The sequence below is a fragment of the Oxyura jamaicensis genome, chromosome 1 (genome assembly GCF_011077185.1).
Source record: "Oxyura jamaicensis isolate SHBP4307 breed ruddy duck chromosome 1, BPBGC_Ojam_1.0, whole genome shotgun sequence".
NCBI lineage: Eukaryota > Metazoa > Chordata > Aves > Anseriformes > Anatidae > Oxyura > Oxyura jamaicensis.
The window spans coordinates 80,468,022-80,485,856 of record NC_048893.1 but is presented as its reverse complement, the minus strand read 5'-3'; the positions used below and the strand labels follow the sequence as shown (position 1 = coordinate 80,485,856).

The following is a 17,835-nucleotide window of genomic DNA, read 5'->3' as shown; positions in this document are numbered from 1 at the left end:
AATGTACCCAGGCAGGGAGACAGAGACACAGAAAGTGTCAGACAGAGGCAGCTTATATATATATATATTTCTTTATCTTTTACCTTTTCTCTTTGCATCTCTTTTTTTTTTTTGGGGGGGGGGGGGGGGGGGAGGAACAAGCTATGATCACAGAATACTAATTGCTTTCTAACATCATCAGAAAGAGCAAGCTTGGGTCTGAAGGAATGAAGGAAAAGAGATTGATCAGACTTTCTGGAAGCAAAAAAGAAGGTCAAAATAGTTCACATGAGGCTGCCAGCCTTAGAGTTGTCTCATACACTTCAGCAGCACTGCAAAACAACTCTGAAGGTTTAGAGAGGTATCACACTACCAAATAGGTTGCAGGAATGGCCTGCATCTGTTCATCCTGCTGCCAAGGAATGCTTAACAGGGCATGCAGCCACTAATGATGCCTGCAGTAGAAAAGCAGCAGCAGTAGCTCAGAAATACCAGATGGTACCACATACATCCCATTATTTACCCAAACTATCCTACCAAATCCCCAGGTATCTCCAACTCATGTGAATTTTATAACTACCTAATCTAGTCTTTGGCATAAAATACTAATCTTGAAATGCATTTGGTAATATGCAATTCACAAGTAGTTACATGAGCTTACCAATAACATTTCATACATGGATCTGTAGTAAGCTTGGCAGTTGTGCCAGCTTGTCAAAAAAGAAACTCAAGGAAACTTGAAAGATACTGACAATGCCCACTTATTTGTTTATCAGATTCACCCAGGAGCAGCTATTCTCCCTCATTCTTTCATGGTATAGATGGGAAAGATGTGCATTTGAAAAACTGAGAATACATCTCTTCACATGTCATTCAGTGAGCAAACTTTGACTTTTCTGGAGCTCAAGATCCTACCTGATGCTGGGCCTGTGATCTAGGCACTTCCCACCTGCTAGAACATGAGTCTGCTTCCTGCCCAGCACAACATCTGCTTCTCAAAGATTTTTGGTGGCAGGAGGAAAGTCAGCAAAATTTGACACTTCAGTTGGAGAATGACAGCACATATGAGAGATATGGAGCACCTGGTGCTTAGGAGGTACTTCTATTTGACAGCTTTGCTTCTCCTCCTTTCTAAGTAACATAGGAGATATTGCTCCTGTTCCTTTGGGATTTCCATGAACTGAAACTTCATCTGTAGAATGGGGATAATGCAGCTGACTTATTTGTAAGAGAATTTGAGATCAGATAGACTCAGAGACTCATAGAAAGTTTAAAGCTGTAAGGCACCTCTGGGGGTTTCTCATCCAGGCCTCAACTCATAGCAAGCTAACTCCAAAGCCAGATCAGACTGCTCATGACCTTGTCTAGACAAGTCCTAAGCATCTCAAAGGATAGAAATTCCCCAGCTTCTCTGAGTTACTGTATTTCTAGATATCAAATATGACTGAAAATCCTGAGTAGTTTATTGCCCACAATCTGAAATAGTGCCAGAGTCCCAGAGAAACAAAGCATATGTATCAAGCATTCTTTAAGTGAGTTGAGACTAATTTGTTCTCCAGGACAAAACCTTCTTCTTTGTGTCTCAACAGACACTTGAATAATGTACAATAGCTCTGTTTAAAATCCCTAGTGTTTTTTCACAAAACACACATCTAGGCTTTTTAAATTATCCTAACTGGATTGGAAACTGACATATTTTAATGTAATTATTAACCCCATTATTATCAAAGCAGCCTAGCCAAATAAAGTGGTACATACTCTTACCAGTGAAGTATGACGGTGCTCTGATCCCCATAATATACACAGAAAAGTGAATCATCAGCTTGAAGGACCCAGCCTTCATATACAAGGTAAGCTATCACATATATAATCCAGTCCTAAATAGCAGACTTCTTATTTCTCTCAGTATTTCAGCCAGCAATGCCAAGCACTAACAGATTTTAGATAAATACATCTTCTTATCACCTTAGCTAATGTTTCATTGCCTTTACGTGTTCATGAGGGATGGATTTATACCAAACAGAGCTTAATCCAAACTATGAATTTAAACCAAACTATGAACTGCCCTGCCAAGTATCATGTTCGAGTCTTCCACCTGCCCACATGGAACACAGCATAACAATATAGTAGTATGAATGGTAAAAGTCCTCATATCTTATCCTAGTTTACTGATCCTTTCTGTCTGGAAAATGATGGACTCAGGATGTGGAAGAAAAAGAACTAGTCTCAGGACACAAAGATGAAGATTTTGACCTGGAGAATAAATTAGTCTCAACTCACTTAAAGAATGCTTGATTCATATGCTTTGTTTCTCTGGGACTCTGGCACTATTTCAGATTATAGGCAATTGTGGGACAGAGAAATAATCAAACAATCAGAGGATGACCTTTTAGAAAAATGACGTTAGGCAAGAAATACTCTTTCCATTAGTAGACATATAAAACTAAAATTGCAACATAGTAGTGCTTACACCGTTCTGTTCTTCTGATGCTACCTCTCTGATACAAGGAACACAGGGTTTCTGAGCACCACAAAAACCGGAAAGAATTTTAAAAGATATCAATTATCACCTAGACAGTTGAGCCAGAAAAGGTACTATTATGTCTAGATTGTCTAAATTCTTAGTGAAAACATGATAATGGTGCAAAAAGAACAGAAGGGTCTGCTGGGGGAGGGGGGAGAGAGAGCAGAACAACAACAAAAAAAAACAATCCAGGGAGAAAGCACAACACAGGTATCATTCATTTTCAGGGAGGAAGCTTTTACATAAAAACAGCAGGTCTGTCTTCAAAGATGGAGAAGTTTCATTGCCTAAATAATTGAAGAAAAGATACACAGAATCTCAGAGGAAAAATATGTACAACACCACAATCTCAAAACTTTAAAGTGAGCTATTCTGATGCTCAGCACCCCCTTAAAACTGCACTCCCCTCTCCAAAGTCCAAAGCCTAAGTTATTTCTCATGCCATTCAGACTCAACAATATATTCTCCACAGCATACTCCAGTCCTAGAATCCCTTCCCCCAGTACTACCAATGCACACTGTTTTTAATCTGCTGCTCCTGGCCAATGAGTCAGCTGTGGGCTCTATACACTGCTCATCCCTCTCACTTCTACCTTGGAGACACCCTTCTGTTCCTGAAGGGTTCTTACTTAATCTTTCTGATGGATAACATATGATCAGCCATATTTCATCTCAAAGCTGAGACCTCCTGAAACTCATGTAATAAATACATTTTAATGTCAGTAAAAAGTCTAGGCTCTGCTTATTCACACATCTACAGCTTATTCATACAGCTAACGAGACATGTGATGGGCAGAGGGACAACAACAAAGTAATAGGTCTCCCTGAAGAAGAGAAGGCAAAGGCAAGATCTAGTAGCAGTACTCTTTACCTGAAGAGATGGAGGATTCTGGAAAGAAAATAGAGTGAGACTTCTCAGAGGGGCACAGTGAAGGACAAAAAGAAAAAGGCAAAACTTGCAACACAAGGCTGTCTGAATGTGTAAAAGGAAAACATGTACCCATCCACCCCCTCCTAAGAGTGGTTCAGCACAGCCACCACAACAATCAAAGATTCCCCAGCCCAGGGGGGCTGGGGAATCTTCCTTCTTGGAGATTTTCAGAACTTGCTTGGACAACCTGATCTAGTGTTGTCCTAGAGACCTCCAGAAGTCCCTTCCCACCTACATCTTTCTGCAGGTCTGTCTGAGAAATTGGGTAGAGATCTCAATGGTACAAGGTTCAGTAAGATCTGTGTTTGGGAAAGGGAAACTGAAATCAGCAACCCACTAAGGACCACCTCCAGAGATCCTTTCCTACCTACATCTTTATGTCTGTTACTCTGTAATACTGCATTGCCAAAATAACCATTACACATCCCTTTTACCACACACATCTATGTATTGCTGAGAGAATTCTCTGCCATTAACACCCTTTCTACAGGCACAAATAATGTATCTTCTAAATACTTCACTGGTTTGAGCTGCTTGAAGAAAGGCTCTTATTTCTCATGCAGAAAGAAAACAAAATCCCACAATGTACAAGAATGTAATTTTTCATCGCTGTATATTATCTCATCTAATATATATCTACTGTTACCTTAATTGCCCCAAACTGTGTATATATTGTAATTACCAATTATTATGTTATCTACTATATTATTTTTAACTATCTATTATCAGAAGATCCCAGGCTGCAAACCAAGTTTCCACTTTTCTTTGCCCTGAGTAAACCCAATCAAATCACAAATCCTGTCTGAAACAGCTTCCATCCTACATATAAAACAGAAGGCAACAGCTAGCACAAGAAATTGACACAACAGAACCAAAATCTCTCTCTGCCATTTTTACACATCATAGTGGGGAAAAAAGTCTTAGTGGGTATTCTACATGGAAACAGATGGAAGCATGCACAGCATGTAGCTTTTCATGTAAATAACGTGTGCATGTTTTTACAAGATGTGTACAATAGTATGAATGTTTGTACTTTAGTTGCATGTGCATTAATAGCTAGCAAAATACACATATGCACAGCAAGTCTTGTTTTACAGCAATATACCTGCATACAAAGTTTCATACATAAACCTACATGTGTAAATATGTGTTTGTTTATATAACAGGATTTTTAGGGCATATTTTCAGTAAAACTGTGAATATCTGTTTTCAAGATTGAAAATTCTGTTCACAAATGCATAATTGTTGGGGATGTTACTTCCTGAAGACATGTATGGGAATATAACTGATTCCTGCATACAAGGTTTCATACATAAACCTACATGCGTGAATATGTGATTGTTTATGTAACAGTATTTTAGAGCATATTTCAGTAAAACTATAAATATGGCATTCTGTTTTCAAGATTGAAAATTCTGTTCACAAATGCATAATTGCTGGGGATGTTACTTCTTGAAGACATGTATGGGAATGCATATGATGGTCTGCTTGTTTGTGCTGGAGATTGTCTACATGCATTGATTGGCATGTCTCTGGAGATCAATACAAAGAAATCCCAGTGCCAGGCAGCAAGAGCACCGAGGTAGGTTTTACTGCTTTACTATGTCATCTGTGCCAGCTTGTGAGACTGCTATTAGGCATATGGGAATAATGTGTGGGGTGGATACATACAAATCAGTATATTTTTGTGTATGCCAGCTGAGGAATGAGATACATCTATGGGTCCTGAGGGAACTGGCAGATGTAGTTGCTAAGACACTGTCCATTGTAAGAATTAAAGTTGTATTTTTGCAGTGGAAAATTCCACTAACGTTGCATATTCAAAAGTGACTGCGCAGGCATAACAGTGTGGGGTATGTTAAGCAGATAAGGGGACAGTGGAAGGTTCCACTGCCTCAAAATAAGGAGGATGGCAAAGAAAATCAAGACAAGCAGTTGCAGAATCAGCAAAATCAAGAAGCTACAAGAAGCTACAAAATCACAGGCCCCTCCAATACCCCTACTCCCCCTCCCTCCCCCCCAACCCAAGAAAGGAGAAATTAAAGGTTGGTCAAATAAAACTGTACATACAGGGCATAGTAACAAGCATCAGGTAGTTAGTGAACCTGTAGTACTCAGCCAATGAGGAAACAGGGGAAGAATCAAGCTTCAGGTAACAGGAGACCTAGGGCTATGATACACTTCTGCTGCGTGCTCCTGCTTGCAGGATGCCCGCCATTGCCATCGCAAATAAAAATGCTGCTTCACTGAGCCTGGATTATTGGCTGCAGACTTTTTCTCACACTATCATATTTGAGAAGTCATGGCAGTCTGGTGAAGTTCCCACTGACTGGAAGAGGGGAAACATAACTCCCATTTTTAAAAAGGGAAAGACAGAAGACATGGGGAACTACAGGCCAGACAGTCTCACCTCTGTGCCTGGCAAGATCATGGAGCAGATTCTCATGGAAGCTATGCTAAGGCACATGGAAAATAAGGAGGTGACTGGTGACAGCCAACATGGGTTCACTAAGGGCAGATCATGCCTGACAAATCTGGTGGCCCTCTATGACAGGGTTACAGCATTGGTGGGTAGAGGAAGAACAATTGACATCATTTACCTGGACTTGTGCAAAGCATTTGACACTGCCCCCAATGATATCCTTGTCTCTAAATTGGAGAGGGATGGATTTGATGAATGGACCACTTGGTGGGTAAGGAATTGGCTGTATGGTTGCATTCAAAGAGTTGTTTGTGGTCAATGGCTCAATGTCCAGATGTAGATCAGTAACTACTGGTGTTCATCAGGTGTCATTATTGGGACTGGCACTATTTAGCATCTTTGCTGGTGACATGGACAGTGAGATTGAGTGTACCCTCAGCAAGTTTGACAATGACACCAAGCTATGTGGTGCAGACAACATGCTGGAGGGAATGAATACCATCCAGAGGGACTTGGACAGGCTTGAGGGGTGGGCCTGAGTGAACCTCATGAAGTTCAACAAGGCCAAGTGCAAGGTCCTACATCTCAGTCAGGGCAATCCCAAGCACAAATACAGGCTGGGTGGGAAATGGATTGAGAGCAGACCTGAGGAGAAGAATGGAGGGGGGTGTGGGGGTGGATGTTGGTTGATGAGAATCTTGATATGAGCTGGTGATGTGCACTTACAGCCCAGAAAGCCAACTGTATCCTGGACTGCATCAAAAGAGGTGCAGCCAACAGGCTGAGGAAGGTGATTCTCCCCCTCTACTTTGCTCTCATGAGACCCCGCCTAGAGTACTGCATTCAGCTTTGGGGCCTCCAGCACAAGAAGAACATGGGTCTATTAGAACGAGTCTGAGGAGGGCCACAAAGATGATCAAGGGGCTGGAGTGCCTATCCTATGAAGACAGGCTGAGAGAGTTGGGTTTGTTCAGCCTGGAGAAGGCTCCAGGGACACCTTATAGGGGCCTTCCAATACCTAAAAGGGGCCTATAGGAAAGCTGGGGAGGGATTCTATCAGGAAGTGTAGTGATAGGACAAGGGGTAATGGCTTTAAACTAAAAGGGGGTAAATTTATGTTAGATATAAGGAAGAAGTTCTTTACTATGAGGGTGGTGAGCCACTGGGACAGGCTGCCCAGAAAAGCTGTGGATGCCCCAACTGTGGAGGCTTTCACAGCCAGGTTGGATGGGGCTTTGAGCAACCTGGCCTAGTGGAAAGGAGCTGCAACTACATGATCTTTAAGGTCCCTTCCAATTCAAACCATTCTATGATTGTGATTCTGTAACGGTTCATGTAACAAAATGTGAAATTCCGTTTCCTTAAACCACCTCAGCCCTCCAGCCCACCCCACACAGGATATGAGGGCAGGGCTGCACAGCTAGCTCTCACGACCAGGCAACTGCCTATCGGCAGGGGCTCTGCTGGGCATGTTTCTTAAACTTGGTGTCCCAGCATAACCCACTCCCCAGCGGGAGCTCAGCTCTAGCGGGGTGCACGCACCTCTCCATCACATCACATCCCCATTCTCACCCTGCTAGGGTGATTACTGCAGCCAAACTATTGCTTTGTGTTAATGTAAATAAAGCATGAACTACTCAAGTCAGTCCTCTGTCCAGACACCTACCAGTTTGGGGTGTTGCTTCTGAATCAGATGAGGAATGGTTTTGGAACAGTTTGGTAGAGGAAGCATTTGCAAACTTTCAGATGTTTTAGACAGTTTTAGAAGAGAAATTCCTGGGTATGGCCATGGGACTGATTTCTGTCTTTTGCAACATGGCATATGCAATCCTCATCAGTATGCTCACCTACTGGAAGAGCTTTTCTTGGTGACAGATGTGTCTTTTTTCTTATCACTGGCTCACAAAATGATTAGGGATATTAATCATATTAATGATATTAATCAATTATTTCTACCATCCCCCAGTCACTGACCTTAATATTAGTGTAGGGGGATTTGAGAAACTTCCACTCATATTTTCCCTGTATGAATTTCACATTCACACATTCTCTCTCCCTCTCGTCACTGGACCAAATCCTACAGTGCTCCAAGACCTTTTATGTCAGCTTAGTCTGAGCAGACTGGTAGGAAATAAGACACCAGGACTCTGATGTAAAACCTCCTCTTTGCAGAAGGCTGTCCCAAATGGAGAGGTAAAGGAGATACAGAGGGCAATGAAACAAGAAGTCTTAACCAGAGTACATCTATGTCATAGATATTTTTCTGAGCCATTATCTGTATGAACCAGAGTGAGAGTCAGGTCAAGTTTAAGGGTTAGAAAATCCCTCACAGCTCCTAGAGGAGCTACTGAAACTACCATTATATATGCATTGTTCTGCAAGCTTGATTTACTCTCTGTTCAGAACAGAGCTCTGCATGACTGTCCATACAGCTGTGCAAATGGATACCCATCTATATACATCACTGTTCTCTTTGTTTTTACTTCCTCTCCTGCTCTACTTAATATCACTATGCAGCTGAAGGCAGATGCAGTTTCTCTTTGCATTTACACGTACATTACTGATCTGGTTGATTTTCCCCTTCCCAACTTGTCCATTCTAATTTTGTGGTCATAGCAGATGGAAATAATCCCTGACTTGAAATGCTGATTTCATTCAAAATTCTAAGCAAGACCTTGAAAATCAATGCCTGATCTGGGAGTCAACAAGAAAAAGGGAGAGTTGGTAGGCTTGGGAATAGAGAGGGACATGATCTCTACAGCACCGTTCTAGGAGCCCCAAGAGCCTATGTGATCCCAGTGAGACCTGAACTGCCACAAATATCCCAGATGTCCAGCCCTACCTGTGGGTGGCTGAGGGAGTTCTCCAGGTAGTGCAGGTCGTCCCCTGTCCCCCCGGCCTCGCGTCCTGCCTCCAAGGGTATCCCGTAATGGGTGCATTTCTCAAAGCAGACATAGTCGTATTGCGGTGTGCCCCCCCACAAAGCTGACTTCGATCTGGATTCCTGCTTCATACTGTCTGAGCTCTCCATGTCTCTACTCTTCCTCATGCTCAGCTGCCTCTCTGGTCCTTACCTAGAACCACCTCATGGTCTGGCCAGAGAATAGCCTCTGTACTTTCTTCTGTTCCTTTCTTCCTTTCTTTATCTCATCAGACCACTCTGACTTGTTCTGTTCCTGCACTCCCTTTTTCTCTGGCCCTCCTTCTCTTCCTCCTCCTCCTCCTTGTATCTCTCTCACTTTCTCCTCCTCCTGACCAAAGGCAGTGATTGCAGGGTTTAACTATATTTATAGCAACCTTCCTCTGTCACATGATTCCCCAGTGCCAGGTCTGATCTCAGCAAAAGGCACTAACCCTACCAGGATTGAATATCAGGTGTGGGTAAGAGGGGAACTCCTGAAGGAGAAGGAAGGGGAAGGGGGAGGGGAAGAGGAGAAAAGGAGGCTGTAAGAAAGAGAAATACAGACGCAGAAATAGACAGGAGGAAGCAGGAATGATTATCCAGAGGATCTCTTCCTTCATATCTGCCCATCCTAGGCAAGTCATATTTGTAATGAAAACAATATTCAGTAGGCTTCTTTTTCTCTCTCTGGATAATAGTTGTCCAAAAGACCAAGGAACAGTCATAAAGATGGCAATGCCACTAACTATGATGAGATAAAAAAGATGGGTGTACAGTCTGTGTCCCAAGACATTTTTGCTAAATCAATAGTCCCCAAGAGAACCTGCAAGCCCTAAGGGACAACTCCAGAATCCATTTAAATTACTGAGCATTAGAGCTAAATCTCAGTCTTTCCATATGCCCTTATAGTTAACAATTTCACTTTTGGAGAACGTCACTAGAATGCTCTGTGAGTATTCAATTATGAATTTATTCTTCTTGATGATCACTTTTCCACAAGCTAATGCATTCAACAGCTTCTCCTCTCCACTCTGCCAGTTTCTCAGCCAGGCAAAAAACAAACAAATAAACAAAAACCAATGAGCTCAGAGACCACTAGTTAGTTACCAGACAGTGATAGAAATGAGAGGCATGTTTCAGCAACATGGTCTTACAGACACTTCCCAGTACTGCCAGTGTCCTGCCCATAACTATATGCCTTTTGATGGCTATAATTCAGCAAAGAGCAGTGTGTTCACGATACTAGAAAATGTATGAAAGGAAAGGAGAAAACACATGCCTCAAACACAGTCACTAAAGAACTGCTTTAGCAGTTAGACATCAGGAAGATTAGGCTAGACATCAGGCAGATTAGGCTAGACATCAGGAAGAGGTTCTTCACTGAGGTTCCAGGTTGCTGCACACTGGAACAGGCTCCACGGGGAAGTAGCCACTGCACCCAGCCTGTTGGATTTTAAGAAATGTTTGGATTGTGCACTTAATCACATGGTCTAAAATTTGGGGTAGACCTGTGTGGTGCCAGGAGTTGGACTCAATGATCCTTATGGGTCCCTTCCAACTCTGGATATTCTATGATTCTGTGATTCTATGCTATTAACTCCTTCTTCCTTCTCTGATACACAAGTTCACACTTTCCACAGGGTAATATACCTCATTTAGTGCACTGAACAGTAGATTGACAACTATACAGAAGAAAATGAACAATCAATATGCACAGAATGGTACATGTGTACACTCTAATATGTGCAACTAAGAACCTAGCATTTACCTAATCTCCAGTGGGAGAACACTTATAAAACAGTCTTCCCACCTCTCATCTCTGTATCCAGGTATTGCCTACAAAGGAAAAGACTGAGAAATAAAAATTAACCATTCCAGTAAATGAAAAAATATATGCCATCTGTAGAGATACAGGGTTTCTGCCACATTATTTCTTGTTTTCTGAATACTAATCTTATCATATTCCACAGATTATAAATCACCCCTCCCACCTTTCACCTAAGAGGTAAGCACTTTACCAGCTGTCTTGGCACCATTGTTGGATCAATGGGCAGAGACCAATGGGATGATGTTCAACATGGCTAAGTGCCGGGTTGTGCACTTGGAGCACAACAACCACATGAAGTGCTACAAGCTTGGGGCAGAGTGGCTGGAAAGCTGTGCAGAGGAAACGATTTGGGGGGGGGGGGGGGGGGTTTTGGTCAACGCTCAGCTGAACATGAGCCGGCAGTGTGCCCAGGTGGTCAAAAAGGCCAACGGTATCCTAGCTTGTATCAGGAATAGTGTAGCCAGCTGGTCCAGGGAGGTGATCATCCCCCTGTACTCTGCTCTGATGAGGCCACACCTTGAGTGCTGTGTTCAGTTTTGGGTCCCTCACTATAAGAAACACATTGAGGCCCTGGATTGTGTCCAGAGAAGGGCTACGAAGCTGTTGAAGGGCCTGGAACACAAGTCCTGTGAGGAGTGGCTGAGGAAACTGGGGTTATTTAGTCAGGAGAAGAGGAGGCTCAGGGGAGACCTCATTGCTCTCTCCAACAACCTGAAAGGCAGTTGTGGGGAGCTGGGGGTTGGCCTCACCTCGCAGATAGTTATTAGTAAGAAAAGAGAGAATGACCTCAAGTTGTGCCAAGGGAGGTTCCGGTTGGAAATTAGGAGAAATTTATACTCAGAAACAGTGATCAGACATTGGAATGGGTTGCCCAGGGAGGTGGTGGAGTCATCATCCCTGGGGCTGTTTAAGGAAAGATTGGATTTGGTACTTAGAGTTATGATTTAGTTGGTGATTTTCGTGATAGAAGGATGGTTGGATCAGATGATCTTATAGGTCTTTTCCAACATTATTGATTCTATGATTCTATGATTAACAACCTCTCTATTCCACAAAGTACCAACAATATTCCATCACAGCCTCTTTGATACTAACCTAGTTAAATTCAAAGTGTAAGGATATGTAGAAGGAGAGTGTCTGCTCCTTTAAGGGTACCTGGTCAAGGATTTTTTTCCAAGGCAACAAGGGATAATAAGAAAGGCAGGAAGTAATGGGAACCAAATCTGGTCAGTAACACTAATTTATGAGAGCAGGGGAGAGTGTAGAAATGTTTATGCCAGTGGAGTTATCTAATGCAGGACTTCTAAGCTGGGAGACAATCACAAAAACAAAGCTTCCCAGTCACACTAATTGGGGCCTAACAAACTACAGGTGCCAATTCCAGGAAGGATGAACCTTGCAGCTGATAAGACTGTGAACCAGGGGGCCCTGGACTGGGAGTGTACACAAATTGCAGAGGTCTGCAAACCCATGGGTGGTGTGCAGGGATAAGAGGTAGCAGGAGGAACCAAGAGGGAATATAGATAGAAAAGAGTACAAAAGGGCCGGTGTGTGTAAAATCACAGAATCACAGAATCATCTAGGTTGGAAGAGACCTCCAGGATCATTAGTCTAACTTCTGACCTAACCCTAACAAGTCCTCCACTAAACCATATCACTAAGCTCTACATCTAAACGTCTTTTAAAGACCTCCAGGGATGGTGACTCAACCATTTCCCTGGGCAGCCCATTCCAATGCCTAACAACCCTTTCAGTAAAGAAGTTCTTCCTAAGATCCAACCTAAACCTCTCCTGGTGCAACTTTAGCCCATTTCCCCTCATCCTATCACCAGCCATGTGGGAGAATAGACCAACTCCCACCTCACTACAGCCTCCTTTAAGGTACCAGTAGAGAGCGATAAGGTCTCCCCTGAGCCTCATCTTCTCCAGACTGAACAATCCCAGCTCCCTCAGCCGCTCCTCCTAAGACTTGTTCTCCAGACCCCTCACCAGCCTCGTTGCCCTTCTCTGGACTCACTCGAGCACCTCGATGTCCTTCTTGTAGTGAGGGACCCAAAGCTGAACTCTGTAATTGAGGTGTTGCCTCACCAGAGCTGAGTACAGGGGGACAATCACTCCCCTAGTCCTGCTGGTCACACTGATTCTTATGCAAGCCAGGATGCTGTTGGCCTTCTTGGCCACCTGAGCACACTGCTGGATCATATTCAGCCAACTATCAACCAATACTCCCAGGTCCTTCTCTGACAGGCAGCTTTCTAACCACACATCTCCCAGCCTGTAGTACTGCTTGGGGTTGTTGTGCCCCAGGTGCAGGACCCAGCACTTGGCCTTGTTGAACTTCATACAGCTGGCCCCAGCCCATCAGTCCAGCCTATCCAGATCCTCCTGCAGAGCCTTCCTACCCTCAATCAGTTCAACACATGCACCTAACTTGGTGTCATCTGCAAAATTACTGAGTGTGCACTTGATCCCCTTATCCATATCATCAATAAAGATTAAAGAGAACTGGCCCTAATACTGAGCCCTGGGGGACACCACTAGTGACTGGCCTCCAACTGCATTTAACTCCATTCACCATGACTCTTTGGGCATGGCTACCTAGCTAATTTTTAACCCAATGAAGCATATGCCAGTCCAAACCATCAACAGTCAGTTTCTCCAGGAGAATGTTGTGGGAAACAGTGTCAAAAGCCTTACTGAAGTCAAGGTAGACCACATCCACAGCCTTTCCCTCATCCACTAAGCGTGTCACTTTGTCATAGAAGGAGATCAGGTTCATCAAGCAGGACCTGCCTTTCATAAACCCATGCTGATTGGGCCTGATCACCTGGTTGCCCTGCAAGTGCCGCGTGATGACACTCAAGATAATCTACTCCATGAGCTTCCCCAGCACCAAAGCCAGACTGACAGGCCTATAGTTTCCCAGGTCCAACCATCCAGCCCCTCTTGTAGAGGGCGTCATGTTTACTAGCCACCAGTCGACTGGGACCTCCGCTGATAAGCAGGACTGCTGATAAATGATGGAAAGCAGCTTGACCAGCTCTTCTGCCAGTTCTCCCAGTACCCTCGGGTGGATCCCATCTGGCCCCATCGACTTGCGTACATCTAAGTGCTGTAGCAGGTCACCAAACATTTCCTCATGAATTATGAGGGTCACATTCTGCTCCGCTTCCACCAGCTCAGGGTACTAGGTATCCAGAGAACAACTGGTCTTGCTGCTAACAACTGAGGCTAAGAAGGCATTAAGCACCTCAGCCTTTTCCTCATCTCTTGTCACTAAATTTCCCCCCTCATCCAGTAAAGGATGGAGATTCTCCTTAGTCCTCCTTTTTGTGTTTTTGTATTTATAAAAACATTTTCTGGTATCTTTAACAGCAGTAGCCAGACTGAGCTCCAGATGAGCTTTGGTCTTTCTAATTTTGATCCTGCACAGCCTCGTAACATCCTTATAGTCCTCCTGAGTGGCCCACTGTCTTTTCCAAAGGTCATAAACCTTCTTTTTCTTCCTAAGTTCTAGCCACAGCTCTCTGTTCAGCCAGGCCAGTCTTCTTCCACGTCAGCTTGTCTTTGGGCATGTGGGGATGATCTGCTCCTGAGCCTTTCCTTCTTGAAGGAGTGAAGATTTCCTTCTTGAGGAGAGACCAGCCTTCCTGGACTCCTCTGCCCTTCAGGACTGCCTCCCAAGGGACTCTGCCAACCAGTGTCCAGAACAGCTCAAAGTCTGCCCTCCGGAAGTCCAAGACAGCAGTTTTACTGATCCCCCTCCTGACATCGCCAAGAATAGAGAACTCTACCATTTCATGGTCACTCTGCCCAAGACCACCACATCTCCCACCAGTCCTTCTCTGTTTGTGAATAGGAGGTCTAGTGGGGCACCTCCCCTGGTAGGCTTACTAACCAGCTGCGTCAGGAAGCTATCTTTCACACTCTCCAGGAACCTCCTAGATTGCTTCCTTTGAGCTATACTGTATTTCCAGCAAATATCTGGGAAGTTGAAGCCCCCCACAAGAACAAGTGCTGGTGAATGGGGCTTGTCACTACACTTCTCTGGCTGAGCCCTACATCTGGTCACCACAGTTCATCCTATCATTTTATTTTTCTCATTAAGTCTTATTTTAACTGTGTATTTTATTTTACTCTGTGTATTAACACTCTCCCGTGTGTGTGTGCACTGCAAGGTAGGGCTAAGATCTGGGCAGGGCTGCTGGATGGACAGATGGGCTATGCCAGGTAGTCAGAGGATCTGTGAATGTGTGTGTTCTTGTGAACCTGGAGAGTGCTCTCTGTGTGTGTCTTAACTAATGAACTTGTATCTATACCAGTCAGAGAGGAGGAGAGGGTCTTAGCTGTTTGTATCTGTTTTACTTGAGTCCTGTGCATAAGTGCTGTTGAAGGCAGCCCTTGACCAGGGCAGTATTTGTGGCTGATTGTGTGAGTGTTTTGTGTCTGGAATACATGCTCAGCTTTGCTACCAGCTGAACCTGCAACAACAAAAGTGGCAGCTCCACCCCCAAGGTCCCTGGGCACCTGACTGAGCCACAGTATCTGGACTGGAATGGTCCTGGCCCAAAGCAGCTATTGGAGGCAACCACTCTCTTATCACTCTTTACCTCTCTTAACACCTAGCAGCTACTCTCAACTTGTATTTAGTTCTGAAATCTTCTTCTGTTTCGGACTCAAAGAAGAATTTGTAGGTCCAATGGCTTGTTTCCTTTGTCCAGATGGCACAGCTGACCTAATATAACATACTGCTCCAGCTCTACCCATCGTCTTGCCCATGTTTTCAGATTACTCGAGCCTCAAAAGAACAGAGTACCGAGCATACCACCAAAAAATCTGCCTTTTACACTGCTGCTGCTTAGTAACTGCTGCCAAATCTTTCATCACATCACCTGTAATTTCCTGCCACATTTGCTCTTTATATTTTCTTTATTGCTCATCAATCCTAGTTTCCACTGCCAAGGCCTAGCACTACCTTTCTAGCAGGACACAGCAATGTAGTACTGCTATTGCTCATGAGGTTACCAACAGATTCAGGAGACTTATCACTGAAATGTCAGAAGAGGTTAAAAAAAAAAAAAAAAGAAAGAAAAATAAAAGAGGAAGATATAATAAGCATCTTGTACTAGTCACAAATACAGCTGACCCGTAGATGCAGCTTCTCTCAGTTCCCTAGGTGCATCTAAGCATGTTGAAAGGACTAGCAAAGGCCTTAGTAGGACAGTTTCTAGATTGCCCCACAGCATGCAAGAGGAAACATTTTCAGCCTGCTCAAATACTAATTTCTTCTTTATGTATAACAGGCCCTACTGGTACTCCAAAGTGTGTTTCAGTGGTAATTCCTTCAAGCATGACACTTGCCTGATAGACAAAACTACAGCTCCAGCCCAAAGGATGGTCTAGGTGAAGAAAAAGCAAAGAATATAAGTTACATGAACTCTCACCCCAGACAGGTCTCTTCTCCAGTCAGCCATCTATCTCCCTCCTCTTCCCAGTTTTCTCTCAGGTCCCCTTGTCTTTCTCTGCCTTTATTCCTTTCTCCTGCATGCTTTTCATGATGTAGAAATACAGTCCCCAGCCTTTATAGCTAATGCTCTGACAGTATGGGGGAAGGGATGATTGAAGACCCATACTTCTCTAATGGTCCTGTCTCAGGGAGATTTATCACCTGAAATCCCAGTGCTATTAATCAACAGTGACAAGGTTAACATTTTCCCCTGTGCCCTGCCCACAGAGATATTATAATAACTTCTAAGACTTCTCCTTACACTAGAGTTTTTTTTGATTGTTTGTTTTTTGTTTGTTTGTTTTTGTTTCTCTAGCAGATCTACCCAGATCATGGCCTCACTGTATACAAACCTCACAGCCCACCAACAGACTGCACCTTTCTCTGTAATGAAAGATCACACCTCTTGTTCGGTTACTATGAATGCTATGTATACTGAAATTATAGGAGATGGTGATGTAGAGCGCTCTAGCACCCCGGACTGAGAGAAGATGACTTTGTGGAAGCAGAGTTATTGTTCCTCAGAACTGTGTATGCAGAATAGAAAAGCAGTCATTTATGAATAAAAGAAAAATAATATTCTGTGCTTCAGTCAACTTAGTCCACGAGGTCCATAAGGCTGTGAAGCAGACAATATAAAAGATAGGTTATAAGACAAAAACTGTAAAGGTGAAAGGAAAAAAGGTAGTTTTAAAAGAGGAAGAAGAGGAAGATGACGAAAGGAGGACTACTTAACAGTAACAAAAGCTACAAGAGATAAACCTGGAGGCAATAGAAGACAAAGAAAGCATGAAAAGACATGAAGGATGAGATGAGGGATAGGAAGTTAGCCACAGCAAATATACCTTGCCTCAAACAGTAGCAACAGATGAAGAAAAAAAAGAGTGAGAAGGTAGGAAAAAGACTACAGTGGACATAAGACTTGTATGTGAGAGCAAGGTGTTTAAATGGGACATTTTATTAGACAAGATACTTGTGGAGGTTTTAAAACGTTATAAAATGCAGTTGGAACTCTGGGAGAGAAAGAATGCTTTGAGTTAGGAAGAGAGAAGGAGATGGAGAAAAGATGCTTTTATAGTGAAAGAAAGAAATATACCATGGACTAGGGCACGAACAGCAGAAAAAGTGAGACATTTAAGCTGTGCAATAACACATTGTAAGCAAGACTGAATATGGAGAGATGATGACAGGGAACTCAAAGATAATTGGAAAGACAGGTTCAGTTCACAGTGAAAAGTAAAAATAAGTTGTCCAGAAACTTTATGGGCTTTTATCACTGAGAGGTGATAAGCTAATACGAAGGTATTTAAGAGGACATGTACTGACTAATACCAGACTGAACAGAACAGAATTGACAGAAACAGGGCAGATCTTAAGAATTATGATGTGATAACTTAAATAGGGGAATGACGGAGTTATCAGAAAAGAGGCAGAATTTAAAAAAGAAGATCTCATGATTGTAACCAGATAAACTCTTAAAGGAAAACAGGGACATGAAGGTCCCACTAAAGTAAATGCTGAAATAGATGAACCCAGAAGGAAACTTGAACAGATCATGATATACCATGACTTGCCAAAAATGAAGTGAGATGGGTAGATAACCTGTTAATTTGGGATTGTCTTATCTTACATTGCAGTATGGTCACAGTTTGGACCTGCCTGTGAAAAGAACAAATAGAGAGAAATTTAACAAACCCAGCAGCAAGAGTGAGACACAGAAAACCAGAAGAAAGAGAAGACAGC

The 17,835-nt window shown here is 43.2% G+C and overlaps 1 protein-coding gene across 7 annotated transcripts in view; it reads right to left on the bottom strand.

Moving 5' to 3' along the window:
- The window catches only part of CLCN1 (chloride voltage-gated channel 1), a 71,916-nt gene that overhangs the window by 33,898 nt on the left and 20,183 nt on the right, over positions 1-17,835 (bottom strand). For 3 of the 7 annotated variants that reach the window (XR_004746953.1, XM_035313603.1, XM_035313593.1), the window contains exon 1: positions 8,699-9,118. The exons of 1 other annotated variant lie outside the window; for it this stretch is intronic. Coding sequence is in view for 4 of the 6 variants with exons in the window: in XM_035313603.1 (XP_035169494.1) it covers positions 8,699-8,905 (207 nt within the window). In the remaining 2 variants the exon portion in view is untranslated. Of the gene's footprint in view, positions 1-8,698; positions 9,119-17,835 lie in introns of those variants that run through there. 3 more of the 7 variants (XM_035313589.1, XM_035313581.1, XM_035313576.1) reach the window with 3 other exon arrangements.